This window comes from Mustela erminea, chromosome 18, assembly GCF_009829155.1.
Source record: "Mustela erminea isolate mMusErm1 chromosome 18, mMusErm1.Pri, whole genome shotgun sequence".
NCBI lineage: Eukaryota > Metazoa > Chordata > Mammalia > Carnivora > Mustelidae > Mustela > Mustela erminea.
In genome coordinates, this window is record NC_045631.1 from 37,397,092 (window position 1) to 37,424,695 (window position 27,604).

Below are 27,604 nucleotides of genomic sequence, written 5' to 3' on the forward strand. Positions count from 1 at the left end.
CAAGGTAGGGAAGAGTTGGGGAGGGGATGGGGTGAGGAAATCAAATCTCGGTTTGGGGTTTTAATCCATATCCTGAAAGCAATGGCAGTCTGGAATGTCTGGAATGTTCCAGGAGAAGGAGGGGGAGGAGGGCAGGGCCACACAACCAATGAAAGAAAAGACCTCCCGGCAGCCCTCTCCCACCCCCAAGAGGCAGAGACTCACCCACCCCTCTAGGACACACACACCCAATCTTTCAGGCCCCCAAACCTCCCCGCAAGCCCCCAACCGACACATACACACACACACACACACACACACACACACAATACAGAAGCCACGGAAGACCCTTTGTCTTTTAAGCGCTTGGCCTGGTTTCTATTACCGATGGTGCTACCTAATTTCTTTCAGGCCCAAAGCACGTGGGGTGATGTTGGGAACTGCACCCAGTCCTGCCCTCCCAGGACCCCCGGTGAACTCCTCTGCTCCACAAACTATGGAAGGCCAGAGGGAAGCTGGGCCAGAGTGGTATACAGAGGGTTTGGGGGTCCAGAGAGAAGCCATGGCATTTGACGGCTCGTACCATCGTTTCCTCCTGTGGAATCGGACAGGGCTTTTGTGAGGACTTCCAGAGATAAGCTGTGCGAATGGGGGTTCCTTTTGTGGGAGTGGACGCTCAATCCCTGGCCCGGTCCTCAGGAGCCCACAGGCATCCAGACAAGCATGGAGGGAGACAGGGAGGAAGGGCTGGCCAGGAGCACTCTCACTGGGCGACCACGGTTAACGCAGTCGTTACAATATTTAGACGTCTACCAGCACCTCCAGTCCCAGTCCCCTGCCTCCCCCAACGACTAAAGGGTCCTGGCACGGCCCAGGGCCCCACTCCACACTCCAGTGCACCAGCCTCCACTAGAGCTGAGCAGTACCTCTGCCCTCCAGGTAATAGGGCCCTCTACTCTGAGCGGAGCCTGGAGGGCCCAAACCCCAACACCCCTCATTCAGAAAAAGCAAGAGAATACCTAGAGGTTCACGAAGCACACCCCAGCACCCAGGAGCTGATAAATCTGTTGTGTGATAGCCCCTGGCAACGAAGGCAATGGTTTCACCAACCTAATTCCTTCCCTGGGTGCCAACGCCCTGTGGCTTCTGACCTCTTTGCCTGCCTTGACCTGAAGGGCAAGTTACCAAGCCCTGGGGCGGCTCCCAGGACAGAGGAACCACAGGGGACCCACCTCTCCAATGCTGGGGGAGGAGGGAGCGGGGGTGGGGCGGGTGGCCATGAAGGCCACAGAGACCAAGTGACCATTTTTCTCAAGCCCTGGGGAAGATTTCAGCAGAGAACAGAGGGAGAGAGCACCCATGCAACTGCGTAAGGAGTTAAGGAGCAAAACCAAGAATTTCCGAAAGCACAGGAACCGGACACCTGGAAAAGGATGTGGTTGGGAGTTCTCCCTGAGAAGGAAATTCTCATCCTTTTCACCTTTTCAGAGAAGTGTCACTGACTTAGACTGGGAAGGAAAACAAGTCAATTAGGGAAGGGCCAGCATTTGAGGAATGCTTAAAAGACGCCAAGCTGAAATTCAGCCTTGCTAGAAGACCCTCATTACCCGTGAGGGTGGGGTCCACGGCTCCATTTTACAGACCAGGACCCTGAGAATGGAGAGTGAGTATTTCTGCCAAGCACACAGCTACTACTAAAAGCCTAGTCAGGCTTGGAACTCAAATCTTGTCTGATTCCAGACTCTGTGTGCTGTCCCATGCTGCTATTTTGATGGAAAAAAGGAGACAAAAAGCCTCTGCCAAAACTCAGCCAAGTCTGGCCAAAGGACAACCAAAAATATTCAGAATCTGGGGCGCCTGGGTGGCTCAGCCGGTCAAGCGGTTGCCTTCGGCTCAGGTCATGATCTCAGGATCCTGGAACTGAACCCCAAGTTGGGCTCTGCTCAGTGGGGAGTCTGCTTCTCCCTTTTCTCTCTGCTGCTCCCCCTGCTTGTGCTCTCAGTTATAAACTCTCCCTAATAAAATAATTTTTAAAAATCTTTAAAGAAAAAAATATTCAGAATTCATACAACAGGGGTGCCTGGGTGGCTCAGTCATTGAGCACTTGCCTTTGGCTCAGGTCATGACCTCTGATCACCAGGAAGCCTGCTTCTCCCTCCCCGTTCCCTGTCAATAAATAAATAAGATCTTTTTTTTTTTTTTTTTTTAAAGATTTTATTTATTTATTTGACAGAGAGCACAAGTAGGCAGAGAGGCAGGCAGAGAGAGAGGAGGAAGCAGGCTCCCGGCTGAGCAGAGAGCCCGATGCGGGACTCGATCCCAGGACCCTGAGATCATGACCTGAGCCGAAGGCAGCGGCTTAACCCACTGAGCCACCCAGGCGCCCAATAAATAAGATCTTTAAAAAAAAATTTCATACAACATAGTGAACAGCGGGCCTGGCTAAGCGGGTACTATTCTCCAATAAATCGAAATGTCCCACCTGTAATTCCATAAGCTCATAACTTCTCCCTTAAGTGGGTGAAGTGATTCTATACCGCATATTGAACACCGATTAGATACTGGATAACACTGATAATTAAAATCCGTGACTTTGTAAGTTCTTATTTTTTTAAGTAGGCTCCATGCCCAGTGTGGAGCCCAACACAGGTCTTGAACCCTCGACCCTGAAGTCAGGAACTCAGCTGAGATCAAGAGTCAGATAACCTAACTGATTGAGCCACCCAGGCACTCCTGAAGTTCTTTTATTTCCAAAAAAAAAAAAAAAAAAAGAGAGAGAAAGAGAGAGACAGGGACTCTGGGTGGCTCAGTCAGTTAAGTGTCTGCCTTCAGCTCAGGCCATGATCCCAGGATCCTGGGATCGAATCCCGCATCAGGCTCCCTCGCTCCACCTGCTTGAGCGCCCGCACACATTCTCTCTATCTCTCTCTCTCTCTCCCTGACAAATAAACAAAAACTTAAAAAGAGAGACAAACAACTACAGATAAAATAAGATGCCCAGGGAGCTCTGCTCAGCAGGGAGCCTGCTTCCTCTTCTCTCTCTGCCTGCCTCTCTCTGCCTCCTTGTCTCTGTCAAATAAATTAATTAATTAAATCTTTAAAAAACAGTAAGGTGCCCAGGATTTGCAGCAAAATAATCAGAGGGTGAAGAAAAAATAAACATCGGCTCGATATGAGTTGGTACTTCTAAAGCTAGGTGATGGGTACATCGGAGACTTACTACATTATACTTCATACTTCTTCGCTTGTATACTTTTTTTTCATCATTAAAATTGTTCTAAGTGGGGCTCAAACCCAGGACTGTGGGCCGAGACCAAGAGTCAGATGCTTAAGTAACTGAGCCACCCAGGGGCCCCTAAAACTTTTTTCAAATTGCTCCGGGTTAGCCAGTTTTAAAGTCATAGCAGATTCCAAATTAATGGATCTAACAAGGTTTTCCGGTTGGGGTTGTATGACCAAGAATGCAAGCCTCCATGATGAGCCTGCGGGGGACTGGAAGGGGCAGGGGCCCGGGGTCCAGGGCGGAGAGGAGCAGATACACAAACGACAGCCTTCAGAATGGGGCCTCCCCACAGGGCAGGAGGCACAGGAAGTACAACGACTCCAGGTCTCCTGAACAACGGCTGAAACCTGCCCCAGGGAGTGTTCTATTCCTTTTTCCATCCCCACAGCGCGAGAGGCAGGGATCTCACCCTCCCCTGAAAGGAGAAGTTCCTTTAAACCCAGGTGGCCTAAACCAGCAGAAGGTGGGAGGAGTAGGAGGGAAGTAGCAACAAGTTTTGGAAATCTTGTCAAACCTGGACTTTCATCTCGGCAGAGAACCAGGATTAAACCAGGATTTCCAGATGAGATCCTTCACCTCCAGCCCTCCCCCAGGCTGTGATTTTCTGCCTAGCAGGCTGTGTGGCCTTGGACAAGTCCAACCTTCAACCCTCTGGACCTCAGTTTCTCACATGTAGGAAATAAGGACCAGGACTGGTCTGTTTTACAAGGGCTTGTGTTCCCAGCAGGGATCAACCCTGTCTACCTATAGGAAAAGGCTTTCTTAATCTGAGGAATTTTCTATGGCCTTAACAGTCTTAAATAAGTGGTTCTTTTTTTTTTCTTTTAAAGGTTTTATTTATTTATTGGACAGAAAGAGTACACAAGCAGGGGGAGCAGCAGACAGAGGGAGAGAGAGAAGCAGGCTCTCCGCTTAACAGGGAGCACCACACGGGGCTCGATCCTAGGACCCTAGGACCATGATCTGAGCCAAAGGCAGACGCTTAACCAACGGAGCCACCCAGGTGCCCCTTAAATAAGTGGTAATTAACACCCTCTCACACACATACACCTTTGTCGATACTCCATCCCCCCAGGAATGTGATAAAAGCTAAAAACACTCTACACCAGAGAAGTGCCAACATTCCGCAAACAGTGTCAAGATCTCAGGAGTTCATGGAGACTTCAGAATCCTTCCCTAAGTCCACAGTGAAGACATCCTCCCACACATCTTCACATGGAACTTCATCCCAAGGATACCCCAGTCCTGGCTCAAGCCTGCAGACAGCTCCTCAAAAAGCTGGGAAGAAACTAAGCCAAGACGATGAGAACACAAGCCTGGCTGGGGAGGTGGCCGGAGACTGTAGTTACTGGCATGTCTGGCAAGAGCGAGCCACAAAGGTTGCTTTCCCTTCTCATCCACAAACTCACGACCATGACTTGCATCAAAGTTTCTGTAAAATTTGTGAAATCTAAATGCTGTTCGTGGGCCCCTGCTGGCTTGGTCAGCAGAGCGTCTCACTCTACATCTCGGCTCACGTCCCAGTCTCGGAGTCTTGGGATTGGGCTCCATGCTCAACGCAGTCCACTTGGGATTCTCTCTCCCTCTCCCTCTGCAACCCCCTCCCCAGCTCCAGCGCACGCACTTGCACACTCTGTCTCTCCCAAATAAACAAAATCTTTATAAATAAATAAATTATAAAAAGCTGGTCGAATGTTTCCCATGAAAACTTAGCATCTGAACTGGAATAGGCTCTAAGTATAAAATACTGCACACCGGATTCCTTATGACTTTGTACCCCCTCCCCACCAAAATCAAACCTCATCATTACACTGATTACATGCTGAATTAATAATACTCTGAATTGGGGCACCTGAGTGGCTCAGTGGATTAAAGCCTCTGCTTTCAGCTCAGGTCATGATCTCAGGGTCCTGGGATCCAGCCGGGCATTGGGCTCTCCGCTCAGCAGGGAGCCTGCTTCCTCCTCCTCTCTCTGCCAAATAAATAAATAAATCTTAAAAAAAAAAAAAAAAGTAAGGGTGCCTGGGTTGCTCAGTGGGTTAAGCCTCTACCTTCAGCTCAGGTCATGATCTCAGGGTCCTGGGATAGAGTCCCACATCAGGCTCTCTGCTCAGCAGGGAGCCTGCTTCTCTCTCTCTCTCTCTCTCTCTCTCTGCCTGCCTCTCTGCCTACGTGTGATCTATGTCTCTCTCTCTCTCTCTCTATGTCAAATAAATAAATAAATAAATAAAATCTTCAAAAATTTTTTTAAAAAATAATAATGCTCTGAATTTCCCAGTTAATTTTAGAATTAATCTTTTACATTGTTTTCCCTCTTTTCTGACATGGCTATTAGGAAATTTCAAAAATTTAAAAAAAGAATCTAAGAAAAAAAAAGAAACTTACATATGCAGCTGTCAATATCCTCGTACTGGACAGGACTGCCCACTGTGCTAAAATGCAGAGCATAAAGTGATGGAGACAAGCGTGCCTCCTGCTCTCAAGGAGCTGACAGTCCAGTAGGGGACCCCATTTGGTTGGAGATGAGAGAAGGGTCTGGACAAGGTTAACTGGGGGATAGAGGGGGGCTGTCCACTGCATCCCTTTACAAGTGGGTGATCCTGTTGACTCTTCAACAAGAGAGTCCCCCGCGGCTAATGGAGGAGAAGCACCCTCCCGAGCCTGGCCTTCCTCCCAGTTTTTTCCAGCTGGAAGTCACGCATCTAACATGCCCTGAAGTATCAACATCAGCCTTTTCCCTAAGAGTACCACTGATCCTGCCCTCCCCCCCACCACCACCCTGCCTCCTTATCCCTTACAGAGTGGAAAGGATGAAAAAAATAACTGTCCAGGGAAGCCTCCGAAGGGGGCGGACCTGGCACGCTCCGGGCATGGCAGGAGCTGAGAAAGGGGGCGGGGCCGGAGAGGGGAGGAGGAGCTGGCCCAATGCCCAGGGCTCTGTGCCAGGCTGATCCAGAGGCAGGGCAGCCAGACAGGCGGGCTGTCGGGTGGGCTGATGGGCAGGGTAGGGGCTGGAAAGGAAAACATGAACCTACAGAAAGGTACGGGAGTAGGCAGCGCAGACTCAAGCGCCCAGGTGAACGCTAGGGTGTTAGAAGGGGCAACTGGAAGGCAGCGACACCGCTGCGAAACATCTGTGGTCCCGTGAACATGGTCTTTTAAAGGCATGTAGCACCCGTGCAATGTCCCATGTGTGCTCAGACTCCTGTGCTAATAATGCTGGGGACAAGCAGAAAGGAAAATCAAATCTCCAGGAAAGACTCTGGAATGAAGTATATACCGCCCCCCTGACACACACACCTTTGGAAGGCTTTGTATCATATTTAATTCGCTCCCAGCCTACCTAGAAGCAGGGAAGCAGGTGGGGGCGGGGGGGGGGTCGCTCAGCTTCTTACATGACTAAGGCTAGTGCGCAGATGCGCACGCCCACACACATGAACCCAGGACGAGCAAGTTCCAGTTGCAGGAAATCAGATTCCTACACTGAGGCTGGCAAGGGGTAAGCCCCTCGAGCCTGAGAGGTCTCCCAACAGTCACCTTCGTCCGAGGGCTGGAGAAACACAGGGCTCCGAGAAGAGGAAAAGAGCCTTGGCAACGCTAACGTACAACCAGAACCCAGTTTTCCTCCCAAGCCGGTGTATGCTCATCTCTCCACCAAACCCTGCTTTCCCTCTGACAAGAAGCGTTAACACAGCAGAAGCTTGCAGAGCCCCGATGTCAGCAGCAGGAAAAATGCCCATATTCTGTACGGCTAAGTGCGCGCCAACTGGCTTTTACTGCATGCGGCTCTAATTTGGGCACAGGGTTGAACTCACACAAGAGCTAACTAGACTATAATACGGCTGGATGATTGTCAGAACTGTTAGCAGCCTAAAAGGATAGTCACCAACAACTCTTGCAAGATTTCCTGTAAGTTTGGGGAGAGGCAAGGAGGGGGAACGTGGGACATGGAGCAGGACGGCTCTCACCGGTGTGTGCAAGCAAACCTCGACGATGTAGACTTCGTTCTGTTCACTCATCTCAGAAATGAACGGATTGACAAGACAGCCCACGCTTTTTTTTTTTTTTTTCCTTGCCCATCTGGGCAGCGCCAGAGAGGAAGCCAAAACAGAAGCTCTGAGACAGTGCAGCTCTTTCCAGAAAAATCTCAAGTTGGCCGACGGTCTCTCCCTCACTCCACCTTGCTCTCTCCCTCGACCTGTGCTTTCACAGGAGTGGCTCCTCAGAGTGGGACCTGGCCATGGGAGCTCTGCAGGGTGAAGTGGGAGGAAGGAGAATCGGAGTATGGGGACGTGTGGAAAAGCCTTCAGAATAAACCTAATTTGTGGAGACAAGTAAGTGATAAAAAGGTGACCCAGCAGCCAAGCCTTCCCGGTGGAGGCGGCAACAGTGTGGGATCAGAAATGAACCGTTGCAGACATTATTCGCCATCCTTCTCGGACTGGCAGTGAGAAGCCTTTCCAGCATCTTCACTTGTGGAGGAGGGGGGTAATACTCTGAGAGGAAAAGGCAGAAGGGGGCTAGAAAGAGTATTCCTGTCCAAAGCTCTTCAGAGATGTTGGCTGAACTCTCACCACCACCACCACCCCCCCAACAATAGAGATGTTAGCGTTTCTCCAGAAAGGTTGAGAACCAAAAGGTCTGGCCCTCTGGGACCCACAGACCTGGCTGAAAGGCAGAACTGGTGCTCAGTGGAAAACATCGTGGGCACACCTCAAAAACAGAAAGGCTGAGTCTCTCCCTCAAGAGGGAATGGCAAGCTTGGAGAGCCCAGTTCAAGACAGGATTTTACTGTGGAGCTCTCAGAAGCAAGGATAAGGAAACTAGACCAGCCTCAAGAGAAATCAGGCTTCAGCAACTCCATTCCCCACAGAGAAAAAGCCCCTATGGGACTTAGCATAATTGTTGGAATGGGCAGGGCCCTGTGAAGGGCCGCCAAGGTATCCCAGTGTACATTAAAAACAATAACTGATCATCCTACCAGTAGGAAGGAGTGCTGGCTGTGTCCCTCCCGCATGAGGCTAAACCTCTTCAAGACCTGCTGGGGGAGGCTGCTGTTTATCTCTTCCTACTGGGGTGGGCAGTTATCAGAACAACTCTCCTCCGACGTGAACACCCATCCCAAGTTGTGCCCAGCCTTGAGGCAGGCACAGATGTCCTTATGGGAGGTCTCTCTTCCCCAGCCCAGGGATGGCGGCCACGAGTTGCACATGCACCTTCCAAGATGGTGCAGCCAGCAAGGTCTCAGACCCGCCAGGAGCCCCAGGGTGGCAGGCCCTGCCCCGGAGGGCCGCCAAAGCAGGGGCAGGCAGGGCAACGGAGGAGAAAGAGGTGCCTGGGAAGGGCGGCAGCAGCTGAGGGTGGGGGAGGGCTGGCAGCAGCTGGGGGGAGGAGGGGAGCCCTCATGAACGGGCAATTGAGAAGGCCTGAGCAGCTGAGCGGCCGCGCTGGCGTCGCCGGGCCTGCGCCCCACGCGGGCGGCCCCTTCCCCCAGCCCCTCACCTCGCCCAGGGAAAGCTGAGCACGCGGCCTCCCACCCCAGCCGCTGGGTGGGCCGCGTCGGCAGAGCTCAAAGAGGGGGCATCCGATGCCCCCCACACACCCCCCACCGCCCGCCGCAGTCTAGAATGTTCTGCCGCCAGAACCCCCTCGGTACCCGGCTCGGTGAGAGCCGGTCCGGCCCGGCCCAGGGGGCCCTCGGCTCCCCCGCGGGGCCCAGAGGGGGAGGGGAGAAGCGCCCCCGGGCTGCCGGGTGGGGGTGGGGACAGGACTTTGCCCTTTGTCTCTCTCTCCAGAGCCACCGGCCGAAACCCGACCCCATGAGCGAGCCAGGCAGCCAGCGAGGGGCAGGCTCCCCCTCCGGGGTCCTTTAGTAAATCCAGACCCGACCTCCCTGTGGTCAGGGCTGTGACTGAGGTGGTCCTGTGGGGGAGGGGGCTTCCCGCCTGCAAACAGGCCTGCAAGCATTTAAGTGGGAACCGGTTGGGGGTAGGGGGCCAGGAGAGGGCTGGAAGTGGGGCCGCAGAAGCTGGAGGGGAGAAAATGGCCCGGGAGGCGGCATTCCTTAGAGACCTCGGCCGGGCTGCGGGGAGGAGGCAGGACCGGGCCAGGGAGGCCTCCCACTGAGAAGGCAGGAACTGAGGCCCGGGAGTGGGCTGGGGGCACGGATCGCGAAGCCCTTCCGGGCCTGAAGAAAAAAAGACCCTCTTCCCGGGGCGTTCTGGGAGCCTCCTCAGAAAAGTTACAATCGAAGACTCCTCTCCACTCCCCATGCGCAGTAGGGCATTAGTCTGGGGGTGAGAAGGACCTTCTTTGTCTGCCCTCTCGGGGTGTCATCAGTTAATGATAATCTTATTTTGCACGGGCTTTAGAGTTTACAAAGTCGTTCTTTACACCTCCAACTTCCATGAACCTAAAACAGCGACAAGAGGTTGATTTGAGCCTCTGAATCGTCAAAGAATGAGAATATTTATTTCCATTCTGCAGTTCAAAAAAACAAACAAAACAAACAAACAAAAAAAAACAGGCTCAGAGAAGTTAAGTGACTAACCCAAGGTGACACTGGCCAGCAAACGTGGCTCTACCATGAAGCCTACCTGCTCCTCCTGCTTGGGGGGTGGGGGGAAGAAGGTACCTGGGTTCTTGATCCTCAAAAACATACCTAAGCTATGACTTATGATTCTGTAGGCTTGCAACATAGGTGAATTCTCTGTCCCTTCCTGCTGGGAGGTGGGGGGGGAGAAGCATCTCACCCCTCCCCTCAGCCTCCCATGTTTCATGGGGTTGACCCAAACAGAGTGGGGGGATACCAGCCAAAGGCTGTAGCCCTGGTGCCTACCAGAATGCTCAAAATACTTAGCTCAAAATACTTAGCTCATTTCATGGGGTTTCTGGAGAAGGGGATGTTGCAGATGAGCAAATGAGGCCCAGGAAAAGATAGGGACCCTGGATCCCACAGTTTACCCATCCGGGGAAACAGCAAGCTGAGACTGATACCCGAACTTTAACCCCACTCAAGTCCTTCTCCATTTCACTCAGCTCTCTGTAAGGTCTTTTTCGTTCTAAAAGCAGCGTCCCCATTTCCTACCTTAGCTGCCCAGAAAAGAGGAGAATTTTCTGGGTTTTTTTTTTTTAACCACTGAAAATTGCCTGAAAATCCCAACAGTGTGAGGAAAATAAAATGCTAAAGCAGGTATGAAACACCTGGGAAAGGAGGAGGCTCAGAACAGGTTGAAATTCATGTTGGGCGTGTTTTTATTTGCTAACCTTACTTACGCTCTCCCCCCAGAAAAGCTCAAGATAAGATTCAATTCCTTTGAACGTTGGAGAATCACCTGTTCCCACCTCCGAAGAGAGCTCAGCCTTAGAAGTGGAAAGGCGTGGGTTTGAATCCCAGCGCCACCACCGAGTCACGTGCGGACCCTGGCTAAGTCTCTCGACCCTCTCAGCTTCAGCTTCTTCTGCAGAAGGAAGTCCCTTGCACAGGACTCTCTATGAGGACTGGGGCAACAGTGCTTAGATGAGATACTCGGTAAGTGCCCATCTTTAGACCTGAGTCACCTCCAACAGAGCTCTGGAGCCAAGACGATGCTCTATAAGGGAAATAAACAGGGGTATCCTCCCCACCTGCCCGACTGTCTCACTACAATGCCACCCCGCTCTTCTAGATGAACATCTCTCCCTGTCAATCCATCACGCTCTCCTTAATCCACCCCTATTTTGTCTGCCTATCCTCCAAAACACAGCTTAGCTAACTCCCTCAAAGCTTCCCTCCTCTATTTTAGTCCCTGAGGTTGTGTACCTCCCATTTTAATACATGGTCTCTTGGCCTCTGCAGTCCCACAGAGCTCTTCCTGGATCTAAAGTGAAAATGCCCGAGGGCACAGATTTTTATCTCACACCTCTCTAGTGCAGCTCCCTCTCTCAACCCTTGTCTCTCTCCCCCACTCTGAAAAAGACCCAGCAGTGCAAATAATTAGTGTTAATGGCAAGAGAGGGGTCAGGCAAAAACTCCCATATTTATGGAAGGATGAAGAGGTGACCACCATGGAGGGAAAAGCAAAACTGGCAATGGTTTGAGATGGGGAGTTTACTGGGTACAGTTCCAGTCCCACAGGATGGAGAGAGTTCTAGAGACGAAGGCAGGTGCTGGCTGGGTGACAGCATGAATGTTCTCCATAATGGAGCAGAGCGCTTCACGCTTATGGCGGTCAATGTCACGGTATGTACGCCTCACCACGTAAAATTTAGATATTTAAAAGTTTGTTGATTAACTGAAATTTTAAAATCCTTAAAATTTTTTACTTAGGGGTGCCTGGCTGGCTCACTGCGAAGAGCACTCAGCTCTACCTTGGGGTTCCATTCGAGCCCCAGGTTGGGCATAGCGATTACTTAAAAATAAAATCTTATGGGGGGGCACCTGGGTGGCTCAGTGGGTTAAAGCCTCTGCCTTCAGCTCGGATCATGATCTTAGGGTGCTGGGATTGAGCTCCATGGCGGGCTCTCTGCTCAGCAGGGAGCCTGCTTCCCCCTCTCTCTCTGCCTACTTGTGATCTCTTTCTGTGTCAAATAAATAAAATCTTAAAAAAAAAAAAAAAAAAAAAGAACTTATAGGGGTGCCTGGGTGGCTCAGTGGGTTAAGCCTCTGCCTTCAGCTCAGGTCATGATCCTGGGGTCCTGGGATCGAGCCCCACATCAGGCTCCCTGCTCAGCAGGGAGCCTGCTTCCCTCCCTCTTTCTCTCTCTCTCTCTCTGCCTGCCTCTCTGCCTACTTGTGATCTCTGTCTGTCAAATAAATAAATAAATAAAAATCTTTTTTAAAATATAAAAATTTAGGGGCGCCTGGGTGGCTCAGTGGGTTAAGCCTCTGCCTTCAGCCCAGGTCATGATCCCAGGGTCCTGGGATGGAGCCCCACATCGGGCTCTCTCCTTGGCGGGGAGCCTGCTTCTCCCTCTCTCTCTGCCTGCCTCTCTGCCTGCTTGTGATCTCTCTCCCTACTTGAGTGTCTCTCTCTGTCAAATAAACAAATAAAATCTTTAAAAACAAAAAATATATATATATAAAAATTTAAAAATCTTATGAATAAGTAAGCAGACAGATAAACAAATGGCTTAAATTTAAAATTCTCTTAAAATACTAAGGAGCAAGTGAAAAATCTAAAAGCTCCTAGAGGAAAATGAACCGAGAAGTTGTGTTTCCTCCCATCTCCACTCTAAGACGAGCCTTTCCCTTGTCTCTCATTGTATTTCTGACCCCGGCAGAGGCCGTAGACTCTGGGACATGTTCAACCGGGTGAATGAATGCCCACGTGTGTTAAGTGAGTGGACACACTCGGAGAGATAACCAAACTTCACAGCAAAATGCTAGCAATTGTAGAGATCTGTCCCATCTTGTTAAATATTTTCTTACGTGGAAAGTGGTTGTAAATATGTTATTTTTAAAATCTCTCCCCCTCTGCAAAAATGGCTAATGTCTGTCTGTCAACCCCCCCCACGCCCCCCCACACACACGCTAAAGTTGCTGACCATGGGATGTTTTGAAGAGAGCCTGTCTCGGCTCAGGCTCCACTCTTCCTCTAGTTAGAAGTTTAAATTTAGCAAACTACTCATTCAAGATAGTCAGCAAGGAACAAGCGGAGGAAAGCGAAAGGAAGATTATCTCACAGAGACCTAGGAGGTTTGTGAAGGCCATCGTATCCCACCTGCCTGCCCCTGGCTTATTCTGGACAGGTATCCCTCTACCTGATTCTAAAAAGCCAGCAGCAGCAGCTTTCAATCAAATGGTAATGACCACAGGCAGGAAAACCCTCTAGATAAAATAACCTTAGTGAGCCACATTTTCCCTTCTTTTACATCAACAGAAAGTTGCTGCTGTGGATACTCGACATAAGGAGTCAAGGGAGGATCTTCTGAACACCGCTGTCCCCCCTCCAAACCAACATCCTCTGTCTAGTCCCTGCTCAGAGCACACTGCCTGCAGCCACCAAACAGCCGGGTCTACGAAGGAGCATCTCTACTCTTTAATTTAGGGTCGTCTCCAAATCCTGCCCAAGCCAACTGCTCTATTACAGTCGGACTTCTCCTCCCAAGAAACTTAGAGACCTGGAGGAGGAAGTAGAGAATAAATATTTCTAGCCTGGAACAGACATCCTCACCAAGTTTACTCCACCCGCCAACCCCCACGTTAGTTCCTGTCGCCCCTCATTTTGTCCTCTTCATCTCCAGAATACCTCATGGGAAGCTGAGGAGCCCCAAGCAATCCCAGATGCCACTCCAGAAGAGAGGCAACACACATCATTCCCCATAAACTAATTGTAAAACCCTTTATAGTAACTGATTAAAGTCACAAGCCTGTTAAATGGCCAAAAGCCACATCCGGATTGGAAGCCTTTCCTCTCCCCACCCCATGGAGAGAAGGTTCAATCCGCAGTCCCTAGACTGAGATTTCGAAGGGGGCAATCGGTCTGTGCCAGTGGGGGTGTGCACACCCTTTCAGCAGAGAGGCCCAAAGAGAAGAAGTGGACGGCCAGATGGGCTCTCTTTCCAGTCCAGGGGGCCAGGGAAAGTGACGCCACTGGGGCTGTGCCCTCTACAAGGGCACAGGAAAAGGAACAATGTATGCAGTCGCTTCCTGGGAATCCAGGGAGCCCCAACTCCTGAAAGGCTTCTTTGTGAGCTTACCAAGAGCTGAACATCAAGGCAAACATGCCCATCTCCCACCAGGTGGGGGAAGCTGCTCTCATTTCTTCCTTCCTCTGACCCGCAAGGACTCACAGTCCCCTTCATCCCGATTCCTTACCATACTTAACCTCATCTGCAGAATTAAGATGGTTCCTCTCTCACCAATGTCCCTACCCTACATGCACCTTTGACAGTAGCCCCCAATTATGAAATCTCCTCTAGCCTGGGTTCATGGCAGCGACAATGGAGTATATGGCCCCTTCCTCCCTGAGGAAAAGGAGTAGCATTTTCCAGCACGTTTGCAGTCTCTTGTCTGACGGGATGGGGTCCATAGCGCAAGGGATCTGGGGGCACTGCCCTGGTAAGCTTCATCTCCCTCTCCCAAAAGGTGGCTCTTCCTTTCAGCATGCAGGTTACCCGAGGACCCTACACATAAGTCCCTTTCCGTATGCCTGTCCATCACTGTTCCATGTCATACACATGCCAGAAGCACAGACAGATCAATGGCCTGCCGACTGCCTTAGATACATGCCCCAAGCTGCCGCAGTCCAAAGACAGGAGGCAGCGAGGTCTCTATCTACAACAAATAATAGCAATAATAATAGTTAACGTGTGGGCACCTGGGTGGCTCAGTGGGTTAAGCCGCTGCCTTCGGCTCAGGTCATGATCTCAGGGTCCTGGGATCGAGTCCCGCATCGGGTTCTCTGCTCCGCGGGGAGCCTGCTTCCTCCTCTCTCTCTCTGCCTGCCTCTCTGCCTACTTGTGATCTCTCTGTGTCAAATGAATAAATAAAATCTTTAAAAAAAAAAAAAAAAAAAAAAAATAATAGTTAACGTGTAATAACACCAGTTCAGTTACAGAAATCGAGGCTCAAGAAGATTAACTTCTACAGGTTCAGTCACTGCCTGGCTCCAAAGCTCTTATTTTTAAATACTGAGCTATCCTGAGAGCCCCTTCCTGCATAGTCCTGAAGAGGGTAGGAGGCGGCACCGAGGGTAGGTCAGAAGACCCTGACCGCATGGGGTTTCCTCTCTCCTTGAGCATCAGTTCAGAATGATTCCTGTCCACCCAGTTCCTGCTGCCAAAGAACTCAGACCCCACAAACGACCTTTACACAGAACAGTTTTTCCCTGAATCCTGATTTCTCCTCTTGGAGATTCTAACTACATCCAATCAACTCAACAACCCAATCAAATTTCCCTCAGACTTAACATTTTCCACCGCAAGTGGTCAAAACATCTGGATGAAGGACTAATTTTTCAACTGAAACTAACTCAAAATGAATGAAAACTGAAGGTTTCCCTCACCCTCTTTTCCTACAGAACTATCGAGAGGGCTGATGAGAATCCACGGAACAGACACAGCGTGGGAACGAGATCCTCCATTTCTCCCGTCTCATCTCAAAAAAGAGGTTCCACACCCCTCCCCTAAACTATGAGCAAAATCCACATCCATCCATCCCGACAGGTCTCTCATGTGCCTTTAGCCACCAAAATGCCGCTTGTCTGATCATCACATTTGTCTAGAAAGGTCCTCCAAACACCTTGACATACCAGTCCAAAATTCATCTCATCAGCCAGGTGTTTGCTCTGTATTTCATTTAAAAGCAGTTTACCAGTGCTTCACACCATGCCCTGTGCTCCCTGCCGCACTACCGGAACATCAAATCCTGAAGACTGGACTTCTGTGATAGGACTGCATTCCTGGGCAGCGGTGGGGGGGGGGGGGCGGGGAGCCGCGGGGAATGTTCTGTATACTGTCACATTTCAGTGTTTTCCAATCAGGTTTTCTCCAACTGTATTAAAATGAGGTGCAGACCCACTTTTCTCCTGTAATCCACGTACATTGTATTTCAGTGGTCTGTGATTAGGGTAAAAGCTTGTTCCAGCCTGTTCTGCCTTCATTCTTCCACTATTTATTGCAAACCTACTAGCTGCAAACAGGCCTTACAAAGCTGGCTCAGCCTGTTCCGCACCAGGATGACCCCTCCCACTCACTAAAAAAAAAAAGAAAGAAAGAAAGAAAGAAATCCCACAGTCCCCTCTGAACAAAATTTGAGAGGACATCTGCACTCTTCTATGGGAATGGAGTTAGCACACTGGGGGCTGAGCGGCTTCCTGCCTGCAGAGCGTTCCCTGCAATGGCAGCTTATCACAGATGCCCCCCCCCCATCTTTTGCTAACCTTATCAAACTTTTATCAGTAACTAAAAGAGCATGCACTCTCTCCAGTGCCCGTTTTTTGAGACCTTTTCTTTTGTTTTGACAGGCATCTTGAAAGGTGTGGGCGAGGAGAGGAAATGTGCTCGGGACAGATGTAACTAGTGTGCAAATCTGATGTTCACTAGGAGTCAAACACTGGCTGGGATCCGTTGAAAAGTCTTCCAAGCCCAGTCAGTGGCCCACCGGAGGACCTGTTGTGCCTCTTTTAAAACACGAATGAAACCCACCCCAGAACCTCTGGCTATGATTCCCCTTTATTGTTTCAGTCCGCCTTCGGGACGTGGTGAGAGGCCATTCTCTAAAGATTACTGGACCCTGTTAACTCTTACAGCTCTGTGCCCCGTTGCCAAGGGGCCTCGGATCCTGGGAGAGAGCGGGCGACCACTATGCCACCTCCATTTTCCTTTAGCTTTAGCCTTCGAATGCAAAGGTCCTTTAGGCAGCCGGGGCGCTGCAAGGGGGCTGCGCTCGCAGCCGGGGAACGCTCCACGTGGGCGAGGTCGGGAATCTGGGGGTCCCTGGGCGAGGTCGGGAATCTGGGGCTCTCGGGACCGGGACTGGGGCGAGGCTGTCTGCCCGCGCGCCGCGGCCGGGGGTCTCGGGGACCCGGAGAAAGGCAGCCCTGCGGGGGGGGGGGGGGCCGAGGGGCGCGGGGGCGCGCGCGGAGCCGGCCGAGACTGCGGGGCCGCGGGGGGCCACAGCGGGTGGGGAAGGGGCAGGGCAGCCGGGCGGGCTAGGGCTCTGCAGGAAGCGCCTCCAGGGTCGCCGCGAACTTTCTCTGCTTTTTGAAAAGGGGAAGGCAAGGCGGGCAACTCCGACAGCAGCAGGAGCCTTGCCCTACGCCCAGTCTCCCACCCGTCTTCCAAAGCTGCTGTCTGCGACCCCCTCTCCCGCGCGGGTCGCAGTGCGCCTCCAGCCGCTTCTCTTTAAAAGGGAAGCGGGAATTCCACCCCAACCCCCATCTCTCTCTTTTCTCCCCCGTCTGGAATTTCCAACCCAGGACTAACTCGTCTGATCTCTCCCGTCTCCCCTGCTGCTTTTTTCCTCCTCTTTTCTCTCCCTAACACTCCCATCCCAAATTCTAAGCTGCACTTTCTGGAAGGCATTAAAAGCTACATTTTAAGAATCTTTCAAGAGGATGGAGAGCGAACAAGACGGAATTCAAACCCTAACAGCTGGCAAAATGTCTGTTCTTCAAACGCCTTTGGTTCATACATTTACTCTAATGACAACACCACCACCACTGCCGTCACCACCAACAGAGAGATAACCAATGTCTATCTTCAGCAAAAACATCCCCAAGTCTCACACAGCACTTGCTGGTCTTCCCCCTTTCACTCAACTAAACCAGATCTGAAATCTTAAAAAATATTTTAAAGTCGTATATTTACTCGCTTATCTCAGTGGTATCAACTCGCTATTACACACTGAAGTTTAGACAAAACCCTTAAAAAAAATAAGCCTTAAAAGTAGCCAAACCCATAAAATAGATTCAAATGACATACATTAAGGTAATTTTAAAAGATTAGAAGCTTCAGAACCCTTGAATCAACATTCTTCCAAAGGCTAATGTCATGGATTTTATTTCTAAAACATAATGATGTTTTGCTCCTTTTCCACCAAAAGCTGTACCATTAAAACTTTACATTTGGAACAGTTAATTATACTTTGAATGAATTAGTGATGGATAGATTTCTTCCCCTTCTCTCCCCCAAAGTTTTCCATCTGAGAAAGCATTAGGGTAAAATTTTCCTCTTTCTACTTTGGGTCAGAAAATAAAGGGTTCTAGAAACCTGCCACTCTTCCAATGGATGTCAAAATACCACTGTCCTTTAGGAAAGCATCTTGAAATACTGTGCACTTAATGAAAACAAGTTAAGGGATTTGCTAGCAGTGAAGAAAACATAAATTTATGAATTTGTAGCATCTACTTTCTAGGTGGAAATGAAGATGAGTGAACTGATTTCCACCTTCCTTCCAAACAGTGCAGAAAAATATAAGAATCAACTATTTTTTTTTTTATTGAAAGGCAAAAAAAAACTAACCTAATACAAAAACTTTTACTCAAAGTGTCATAAACTGTTTCTACTTTACTCTTACTCTTACTGACTTTACAGGTCAGATAAATCTTTCAACTACAACCACTAAAGAAAAAGTGCCTAAAAATTCTCCCACTCTAGTATTTTTTACTCCTTTGTTGTTTTATTTTTAAGACATTCCCTTGCTTCTTAACCCCCCTTCTTATAATTCATTTTCAGCCCCTAAGAACAGTTTTCATTAAAGACAAGTCCATTTCTGAAGGCAGAATCTTTTTGCTTGTTTTGAAAACATTTAGTGATCCAATTACTTCAGAGCAAATCACTTAAAATTAAAAATAATATTTTTGCCACTTACAATACATCCCTTCAAACAGATTTTCAAAGTTGTTAACTTTAGGAAATTAAAACTGTAAAATCAGAATAAACTTTAAGCACTTTGAGAGTTCTCACTCTTCTATGGCTCTGACACCAATTTTTTTTTTTTTAATACTTGGAAAACTTAAGGTAAAGTGTTTAGTCCACCTCATTTTAAGTTAGCTTAGAGAAAAGAACCACCATTAACCTGCCTAAGAAAATCAGTCTTTTAAGTCAAACACATTTCATGCACAGAAATGCAGTACATCTCTTGCATTTTTTTCTTAACAGCAACACCTTTTACTTTGATGACAGCAGTTGACAGTAGGTATGCTATCTTTAGGTCACATTCCTCTAGAAAAAGGTGCACACAGTGGCAAATGAAACAAAAGTTTAATTCCTTTAAAAAGCAAGTCAATTCTTAAAATAAACAAGTCTAAAATGGGACCCCCCCCTTACCTTAACTACTCTTATGCCTCTCAAAATAAAACACAAGTACAAACCCCTTCCACAACTGTTTTAAAGAACGCTTTTGGCTTTTCTCCATTGTCCTAATATTGACAGTGAATATATGTTAAGTTCTCAATAAAAAGCCAAAATGCTGGCCCAAATTCCAACACTGTCTAAGAGAGGGTTTGGGAAGGTGGGAGAAATTTAGTATCATACATTTTAAAATTTCAAATTAATGTTTTCAGCTTAAATGCATAATGCTCAGTCTCTTGGATTCTTAAAAAGGTACAAATTATATCAAAGAGATACAAAGTTAGAACAAAATAAATGAATACTTCAAAATCAGAGGATGCCAAGGTAACCACTGTTAATACTACCTTTTGTTTGCCACCCCCCTCTAAAATACAACCAAACAAAAAACAGGAACACTTAGGTTGTTAGATTTTTATGAATCTCTTAGAAATGTTTAAAGTCATAACTCATGTGGAACTGAGTGTATCAATAAGTTACTTCTTTTCTATTTTTTTAAACAGTGAAAACAAGGGTATATACATACAAAATACATATGCACAGTAGTTCATTTTGCTCAAAATATATCAGTCATAGTTAATTAACTAGTTCCTGTTCTATACATCCATGAGATTGAAAAAGCCAGTAACAGACCAAGTGAAAAAATAGTTTTCAGACAGACTAAAAACACATACCACAAAAATGCTTCCTTCAAAGAACACAAAATGATAGAGCAAACTTACTTCATGAAAACAAACTCTTTTTTTAAATCCTAAAACTTCAAAAACTGATTCAGTCTAGAAAAATGAAGTGCCTTCTTAACCACCCCACAAACACACACAACTGACTCAGTGTACGCAAAAAAATTTTAGGGAGGGGGAGCGCACATAAAAGGTGGAATTTAATATGGATGTGGAAAGGAAGATTTTGTACCCCCCTCTTCTCACATATCCCACCCCCTTCCCAACTCAAAAGCGCCCTAAGTAATGCATTTTGGAGGGAACAAGAAGGAGCCTGAAAATGACTTGAAAGCAAGCAGATGGCTTAGGGGGAAAGATCCATAAATACAGAACACCATGGAAATTAAAATATAAATGTTTTGGGTCCCATTTCATCACATTTTGCTATTTCTCTTGCTTTCACTTCATTCCCTTTAAAATTTAAACCATCCATAAGAGCAAAAGGGGAAAAAAAAAAACCCCACAGATGTCAGAATTCCAGTTATTCTGGACATTTCTCAGCAACATGTTTCAAACACTCAGCTTTCAGTTCAAATATCCACAATCTCCTCAATAAATCTACTGGTGTCAGTATGTTTCACGGAGTCCCATCTCCAGGAAATGTTTCCAAATAATAAATAAGACTTTTTTTCTTCCCTCCGATTTTATTGCCTCTTTACTCCTAACTCTAATTGACTTTCCAATAAGAGTATTTGAAGTACTTGACAGTTAAATCACAGCCTCTATAAACATAGTTACAAGCCATATTGATCATCTATAGATACAATAGTTCTCAGTTCCTTAAAATATCTTAAGCTGAACCCACTGAACAGATTTTTATCTCATTTAAACTTTATAGTTAAAACTTCACAGGCTCAACAAAATAAAATAAAATAACCATACAGAGCCACCCACCTCCACCTTCCTACCCAGAAAAGGCCAGGATTATTCTAAATGCAGCAAGTTTCCAGTTGAGATGAGGGGGAGAACACACCTAGGGAGGGGAGGGAGGAACAAGAAGATCAAAGAGTTCCTGGGGGCTGCAACAGGAGGGAAAATTCTACACTGTCAATATGGTTCAAGTCAGATTTGAGAAAGCAGAAAGGCTCTGCCCCTATACTTCCCAGCCAGAGATCAATGAAAGATCTGAAATCCACCATAAATCAGATTTGGGGATAACATGATAGAGGTACCCCACTTTGCTTAATTAAGAATAGAAAGGTATTGGGGGACACACACACACACACACACACACACACACTTTCTTTCTCTCTCTCTCTCTCTCTCTCTCTCTCTCACTATTCATCCAGGGAGTTCTAGACCCTCCAAAGAGCCCCAGCTCACAGCCTGAACACAAAGCTCTCACCCCAGATGGTCCCCTTGTAACAATGGACCGAAGGAGTGAGGGTTGGGGGGGGGTGCTGGAAAGGATAGCACAGCCAAAGCATATTCTTTGCAAAATCCAGTTGGGAAGGGAAAACTGTAATGTACGGGACTAGAGGTAGGGATCTGGGGGGGGGGGAAATGCCCTTGCCTGTTGCAGAAATATCCATAAAGCACAACCCTAAGGGAATTCTTTTGGAGGCAGGAACTCATTCCACTTCCCTAAGGAAGTCGAAGGGGACACCCCCCCCCCAATCCACTTAAGAATTATGCTAAAGAATAGGTGGGGGGAGAAAAGGAGCCCTGCTAGAAGTTGTAGAAATGTCCAGGAGTTGGAACTCTTCAAAGATTTTAGCTTCCCCACAAAAACGGCCCCACACACACCTTGAACAAACTCCACAAGGTTTCTCTTCTATTGATTTTTCCCTTTTCCTTCTCCAAATACCATCTCTCAGCCCACCCCAGCCCCGGCTTATTTTTTACAAGCTGTAAACCACCCATTACAAGATCTTAGCCAATCTTCCCTCCCTGCCCCCAACATCCGGAGTTGGGGGTGGGAAGGCCAGTAATGGGTTTCTTCCACTGGAGACACTATGGACCCCTTCACACAGCCTCTAAGCGCCTCCAGGTTGCCTCCCTTCTCAAAGAGCCCTTTCCTACCTTTGTTTTTTGGGGACCGAGTGTTCAATCTCTAGGCGTTTTCCTTGCAATTCGACTTTCCCTAAAGATTAAAAAAAAAGAAAAGAAAGAGGCAATGTAAGAACTGGAACGCGTGTGGGGTGGGAAAAGGGCGAAGAGGGCAATTCAGGAGTTACTGGGATCGGAGATCTGCCTAGGATCTAGGCAGTGGGTTCCGTGGCCAGACGCGAAACGGTCGCTCTGGGAATGGTGGAATCTATAAATTCGTTATTGTGTTTTGTTAATTTTCGTTTTGTTCCGTTCTCTCACTGAGGGTAGTGGTGTAGTGGATCGCTCCGGGAGCCCGATCTGGGAATGGGGCAACCAGAGCGTCTGGTGTATGGGCTTCCTACTCGGCTCCCAGAGGTGGGGAGCTGGGGCCGGGAGAGAAAGGGCTCCCCGTTGCTCCCAAAGTGTGTTGCGGGGGAGGGGTGCAAGATGAAACTTTAGTTTTCTGCCGAGCCGCAGAGCAGGGCTCGGGGCGGCGGGGCGCTCACCTGTCGGGGCCGGTGGCGAGCAGAGGCCCTGGGGGAGCGGAGCCGGGCCCCGCGGGGAGGGTCCCCGGCGGCCGCGGCGCGCGCCTCTCGGCCCAGCCTGGGCGTCTCGGGAAGCAGCATGGCGACCCGGCGCCGCCGCCGCCGCCGCGCCACCCCGCTCACGCCCCACTTTCAAATCAAAATGGCTCAAGCCCAGGCCCTGGGCGGGAGGCGGGACCCCCTTCCTCTCCAGCCCTGCCCGAAGGCTGCAGTTCCCCCTGGGCACCCGGGACATCGGGGACGGAGCGGGGGGACCTCTTCCCCGCCAGGAAAGGCCTAGGGCGGAGGAAGGGGAGCCGGGGGTGCTGGCGCTGGGGGGCGGGGGGTCCGAGGAAGAGGGGGTCCAGCCTCGGATAGGGAGGGGCGGGCGTGGAAATAAGGCCCCAGACGGGGGGGCCGCCTGAGTGGGGACCCACACACACTGCCAATGGGGCCCCCGCCCCGTCGGTGGGGGGTAGGGGCGACCTTACTAAAGCCTCCAGCTTCTGCTCTGGGGCTGGGAGGAAGGGGTGAGGGGATCGGGGATATTTCCGCGCGAGGGGTGAGTAGGGGGGAACGGAGGGGGCGTCGAAGGAGGTGGGCGGAGGGTCGATGCCGAGGCCAAAAGCCCCGCAGGCCGGAGCGCGACGAGTTGGCGGGCAAGGAGAGAAGAGGAGCGGGTCTCCGTTGTTCGGGGATTTCGTTGTGGCTTTTCCGGGGGGTGGGTGCACTCTTACCGGAGAAAGTTTCGATGGCCTTCATCGCCCAGTGCTCGTCGGGGCAGTCCACGAAGGCATAGCCGGATTTGACCAAGAACTGGCCGCTGTAGGAGATCTTGTGCTCCGCAAACACTTTCTCCAAGTCCGCGGGGGTCACGCTCTCGTTGAGGTTGCCGATGTACAGCTTGTTCATGGTGGCGGTCTCGGGGCGGGACGCGGTCCCTGGCAAGGCCGAGCGGGCGGGCGCGGGCGGCGAGCCTCCTAGGCCGAGAGGCGGGAGGCCGGAGGCAGCAGCCGCAAACTTTCTTCGCACCCCACCCCTGAAGTTGTCCGGAGCCCGCGGCGGGGAGGGCGGCCTGAGGGCGCGCAGAGGTCGCGGGAGAGTTCGGGGAGGCCCGGGAGAAGTGCCCGCGGCGCGCTGGGAGGCGGACGACGCGGCGCGGCTCCTTCCCTTCTGTCCGAAACCCCTCCGAGCGGGCTGGTGTGTCACGTTTCTCCGCGGCCGCCCTGGCGCCGCCTCTAAATAAAATCGACTTGAAAAAAAATGGAGCGGAAAAAAAAAAAAAAAGGCGAAGCCACGTGGTGAAAGCCCCCACCCACCCTGCTCTGGAAGACCCCCCGACGCCTCTGGGCCCATCGGCCCTCCGGCCCGGCCAAGCCCACCAGTCTCCAGCCTGGGGGTGTTGGGGGGAAAGACATTCAACTCACCCCCGGGGGGGGGGGGACAGCGCGGTGGGGGGGGATGCGTTCCCGAAGCTCTCCTTGCCCCCTCCCCCTTGGCAAGAACCTGGCCCCTAGGGAGGCGCCCCGCCCCCACCCATCCCCCTACCCCAGCCCCGGCTGGGGGAGGGTGGTCGGGCCCAGAATCTCCCACCTCTTTTTGGGTAAAACGTACGGTTATTTTTTATTCGTGCGGTGTCTGGGGGGGAGAGTTTGCCCACCCTACCCCGGTTAACTGCTAGCGACTGACAGGCGGGGGACGGCCGAGACAGACAAAGAGAAGCCGAGGACTCTGGGGTCTTCTGGCGGGGGTCGCGCGAGCCGGTGATTTTAAAAGAAAGGCGCTTTTCTTCTAGATTTTTAAGTGAGGGGTCTCGGCCTTCCCGGCCCCAACCCTAGGAGACTCCCCCGCCTACGGCAATCCAGGACCCGGGGACCCTGCGAGCGCGGGACCGGGAAGCTAGGAACACGGGGGACCGCGGCTGAGAACGAGGGATCCGCAGGAAATCATGTTTCGGGATTCCCACGGGAGAAGGGTGACTGGCACCCGGCTCCGGCCGCCCTACGAGACCGTCTCGGGGTCTTGGGTTGGGGGGGTGGGCGGAACGCGCGGCTCCGGCCCAAGCTGACCCCAGGAGAGAGGGAGGGGTGGAGAGGAGGAAGAGGAGTGGTAGCTTGAGCAGACCCGAGTGAACCGAAGGGGGAGGTCTCAGGGAGGGAGTGACTGGGTGGGGATCCGAACGCTCCCCTTCTCCCTCCCTGATGCGGGGGCGGACAGGTGGAGTCGCCTCAGGCCACCCCACCCAGGCCGGCGACCGCAGCTTTCCCAGCGCCGGGTTCGGGTCTCGGAACTTTGGGGTGCAGCGTTCGGATCCGGGCGGGAAGGCGGGAGAGGGGCCGGGGGCGGGGGGCCGAGTGCTGAAGCCCCGCCCACGTCCCCAGGTCAGACCCGCGGGGGGAGGGGGTAATTTCCGCTCCGCGCTCGGGGAAGCGAGGGGCGGGAGCTTCGAGGAGGGGGCGGCGGCCCCTTCCCCGCCCGTTCCTGGGGAGGGGGAAGCGGATCCGCCCTGGTCCCTTTCCTCGCCTTTGACCAACTCGCTCCGGATCCTCCGGCCCCGGGAGCCCGAGGGACGGACCCGACTGGGCAAGGGGCGACACGTGGGCGGTCGCACCCCGTCTCGGCGGTGGGGGAGGGGGCAGTTCGCCGCGCGTTTCGGAGTCCAGGATAGGCGGCAGAGAGCGGGACGCGCGGTCCACGCGCAACCGGGATCCCGCGCCGAGTGGCGGACGAGGGCAACGAGTTTCCAGCGGAGGGGGCTGGGATAGCGCCTGGGGAGGGGGGTGGTGGCGGGGAGGGCGGCCCGGGGGCCGGGGAAAGAGGGGGTGGACCCCCAGTTAATGCCAGACGCTCCCTGAACTGGGCGGAAGCTCGTGTTTTGCACCGGGTTCTGCGGGTGGGAGAAACAATTCTGTCGGGGGCACGCGTGCTGCGAGGGCAGGTGAGGAAGGGGGTCACTCTCCCTTTCCCCGTCCCCGACCCCATTGTCTCAGTCGCCTGCGGCCCGGGCCGACTCCGCAACACGTGTTGGCTGCACTGATACGAATGCCTTGAATTTTTTTTTTTCTTGTTATTATTTTTTGTTTGCAGAGTCAGTGAGCGACTCCCGACTTCGGCGCCCCGCTCTTCTGCCAGACGATTTTATTACCGTTCAAAAAGTCGGGAGTTAAAAGACCACACGCCGCACCTTTGTCCCCCTCCCGGTTTTCCCCGCGCGCTGCAAAGAAACGGGGCTTGGGCGTGGGGGGAGGGCTTCCAACTCGGTTTCTCCATCTCCACCACCTTCAAAACCCACTCTCCAAATCCGCGTTTTGTTCTAGCCAGCCACGTGTTTGTCGGATTTGGGGTTTGTGATTTTTTTTTTTTCTTTGCATGGGGCGACAGAAAATACCAAGAGCTGTTAGTAGCTGAGTAGAAAAAGAATGTTTCCTAGGCAAGAAGGTGGGCGACATCTGTATCCTACCCCCCTCCCCACATCTTCGGCCCTCCCCCCCTCCACCCTTTCTGACTCAATATTTAGTCAGCTCTTTGACCATAATTTTCACACAAACCAACGAGCTGGAAACGGTGTCTGCCACATAGTAGGCATTCAATAAACATTTTTAAAATGAAAAGCCAGCTAATACAAACTGCAGGGCAAAGAGAATTCAGAGAAAAATTGAGAGTCGGGGGGGGGGAAGGGAAAAAAAAAACCTTGCCAGAATGTGTGTCTGTTGCCCGGGGACTTTTCTTGGTGATGTGTGTGGACTCTTGAAAGGGCTCAAAGATGGTCTCAGAAAGGCTGTTGTATTCCTTGGCCTCTTCCTAAAAAAGGAGCCCCAATCTCCTGAAATCTTTTCTCTTATATTGGGGAACAAGAAAGAGGGTCCTGGGCAGGGCACTGCAGTTCTCAGAAACTTTTAAGTGCTGTTTCCTTCATTTAATTTAAATCTCTAAGAATTAATAGAAGCACCTCTCAGGGTTTCTCCCTGGGGAGCATGCCTACTACTCTATCTCTTTATTCCTAAAACAAAAGCAAGTTACACCCCACAAAAATTTCCATGCAGACCTCTAAACTCCTGTAAAATGCAGCCCACCTTTTCCTACCCTAGATTCAAAGGGAAACAAAAATTGTAAAAGTAATCATTGAATTCAGTTCACTTTTAGGTTTGTTTGCCATTTAAAAAATACAATAGAAGTCTAAATGTTAGCTGAAATTAGTTTCTTTTACATGTTTTACAATGACAGCAGGGGAGAAAATACACATTTGTGAAAATAAAAATTTACCAACTATTGCTAAATTGAAACTGATTAGTTCTTTTTAGAAATCAGATGTTTCAGTGAATTCTAATCCTCCCCCCTGCCCCCACCGAGGGCTTCTGTGTATAGTCAGAGGCTGCAAGAACACAAGAGAGCGGAGACAGCTGGGGTGAGATGCAGACCTTTTTAGCCCCCAAATCAGTTTTGCCTCACTGATCTGGCTATTTTAGGCTGGGGTTGGGGGCACTGAATGATGCTGTCTGGTTCTTCATCTCCCCTCTGAGTGAGCCCAGCACTAAAATTAACCTGAGAGTAGGGTTATTTCTTGTCAAGACTCACATTCCTAGGGTAGGGATAGGAATGGGCCAACTTGGAATGCCACAATTTTATCATTTCCCCTTTCTGTCCTTTCTTTCTTTTGTTATTAAAGACAACTAATAAACACTGTATTTGTTTTCCCCCTTTTTTTTCCCTACACAGCTTCTTTGAGAAAGATTAATCATCAGTGTAGTATCAAACTTAGTTTGTAAGAATTAAAAACATAGCTGCAGGATAAATTATTTTCTCTAACATTATTTTTATTATTTTATTCCACTTATTTATTATCGGTGGGATTTTGTTGTTGTTGTTTTGTTTTCTTTTGTTTGTTCTCCTCTTCCTCTCCCTCCTTCCTCTTCATTTTTCCTGGAGAAGTGTTTGGTCTAGTTAACAGGATTCAATTCTCTGAATCTAGAAACACTGAAACTTGACTCCATTTTAAAGATGGGATTCTGATCTATTTTCCTTCAGTGTGGACATACAAATTTAGAGAGGAGAAAAAAAACCCAAAGGCAAGAAAACAACTTTTTTTTAACAAAAAGGAAATATAACATGAGAAAATCAGCAATTCCCTTACCATACAATTTTAATTTTATTTTTAAATATTTCTTCCCAATATTTGTCCATTGATAATAGTTTGAGATTTTGTCATCTTATTTGTATATCTCCATTTTTCACTTGTTGTTTACCAGAAGTGGTTCCCATTGCTGCCTCAAAATTTTCATAACTATCATTTTTCA

General features: G+C 50.1%; 1 protein-coding gene across 2 annotated transcripts in view; it reads right to left on the reverse strand.

The window, feature by feature from the left end:
* The window catches only part of IGF2BP1 (insulin like growth factor 2 mRNA binding protein 1), a 43,301-nt gene extending 19,632 nt beyond the window's left edge, over positions 1–23,669 (reverse strand). The window contains exons 1-2 of one of the 2 annotated variants that reach the window (XM_032321681.1): positions 23,048–23,669; positions 21,778–21,838 (exon numbers count right to left, since the gene is read on the reverse strand). In XM_032321681.1, the coding sequence (XP_032177572.1) occupies positions 21,778–21,838; positions 23,048–23,666 (680 nt within the window). In that variant the 5' untranslated portion in view covers positions 23,667–23,669. The remainder of the gene's footprint in view (positions 1–21,777; positions 21,839–23,047) is intronic. The other variant, XM_032321679.1, reaches the window with a different exon arrangement.
* Between the last annotated feature and the right edge of the window lie 3,935 nt (positions 23,670–27,604).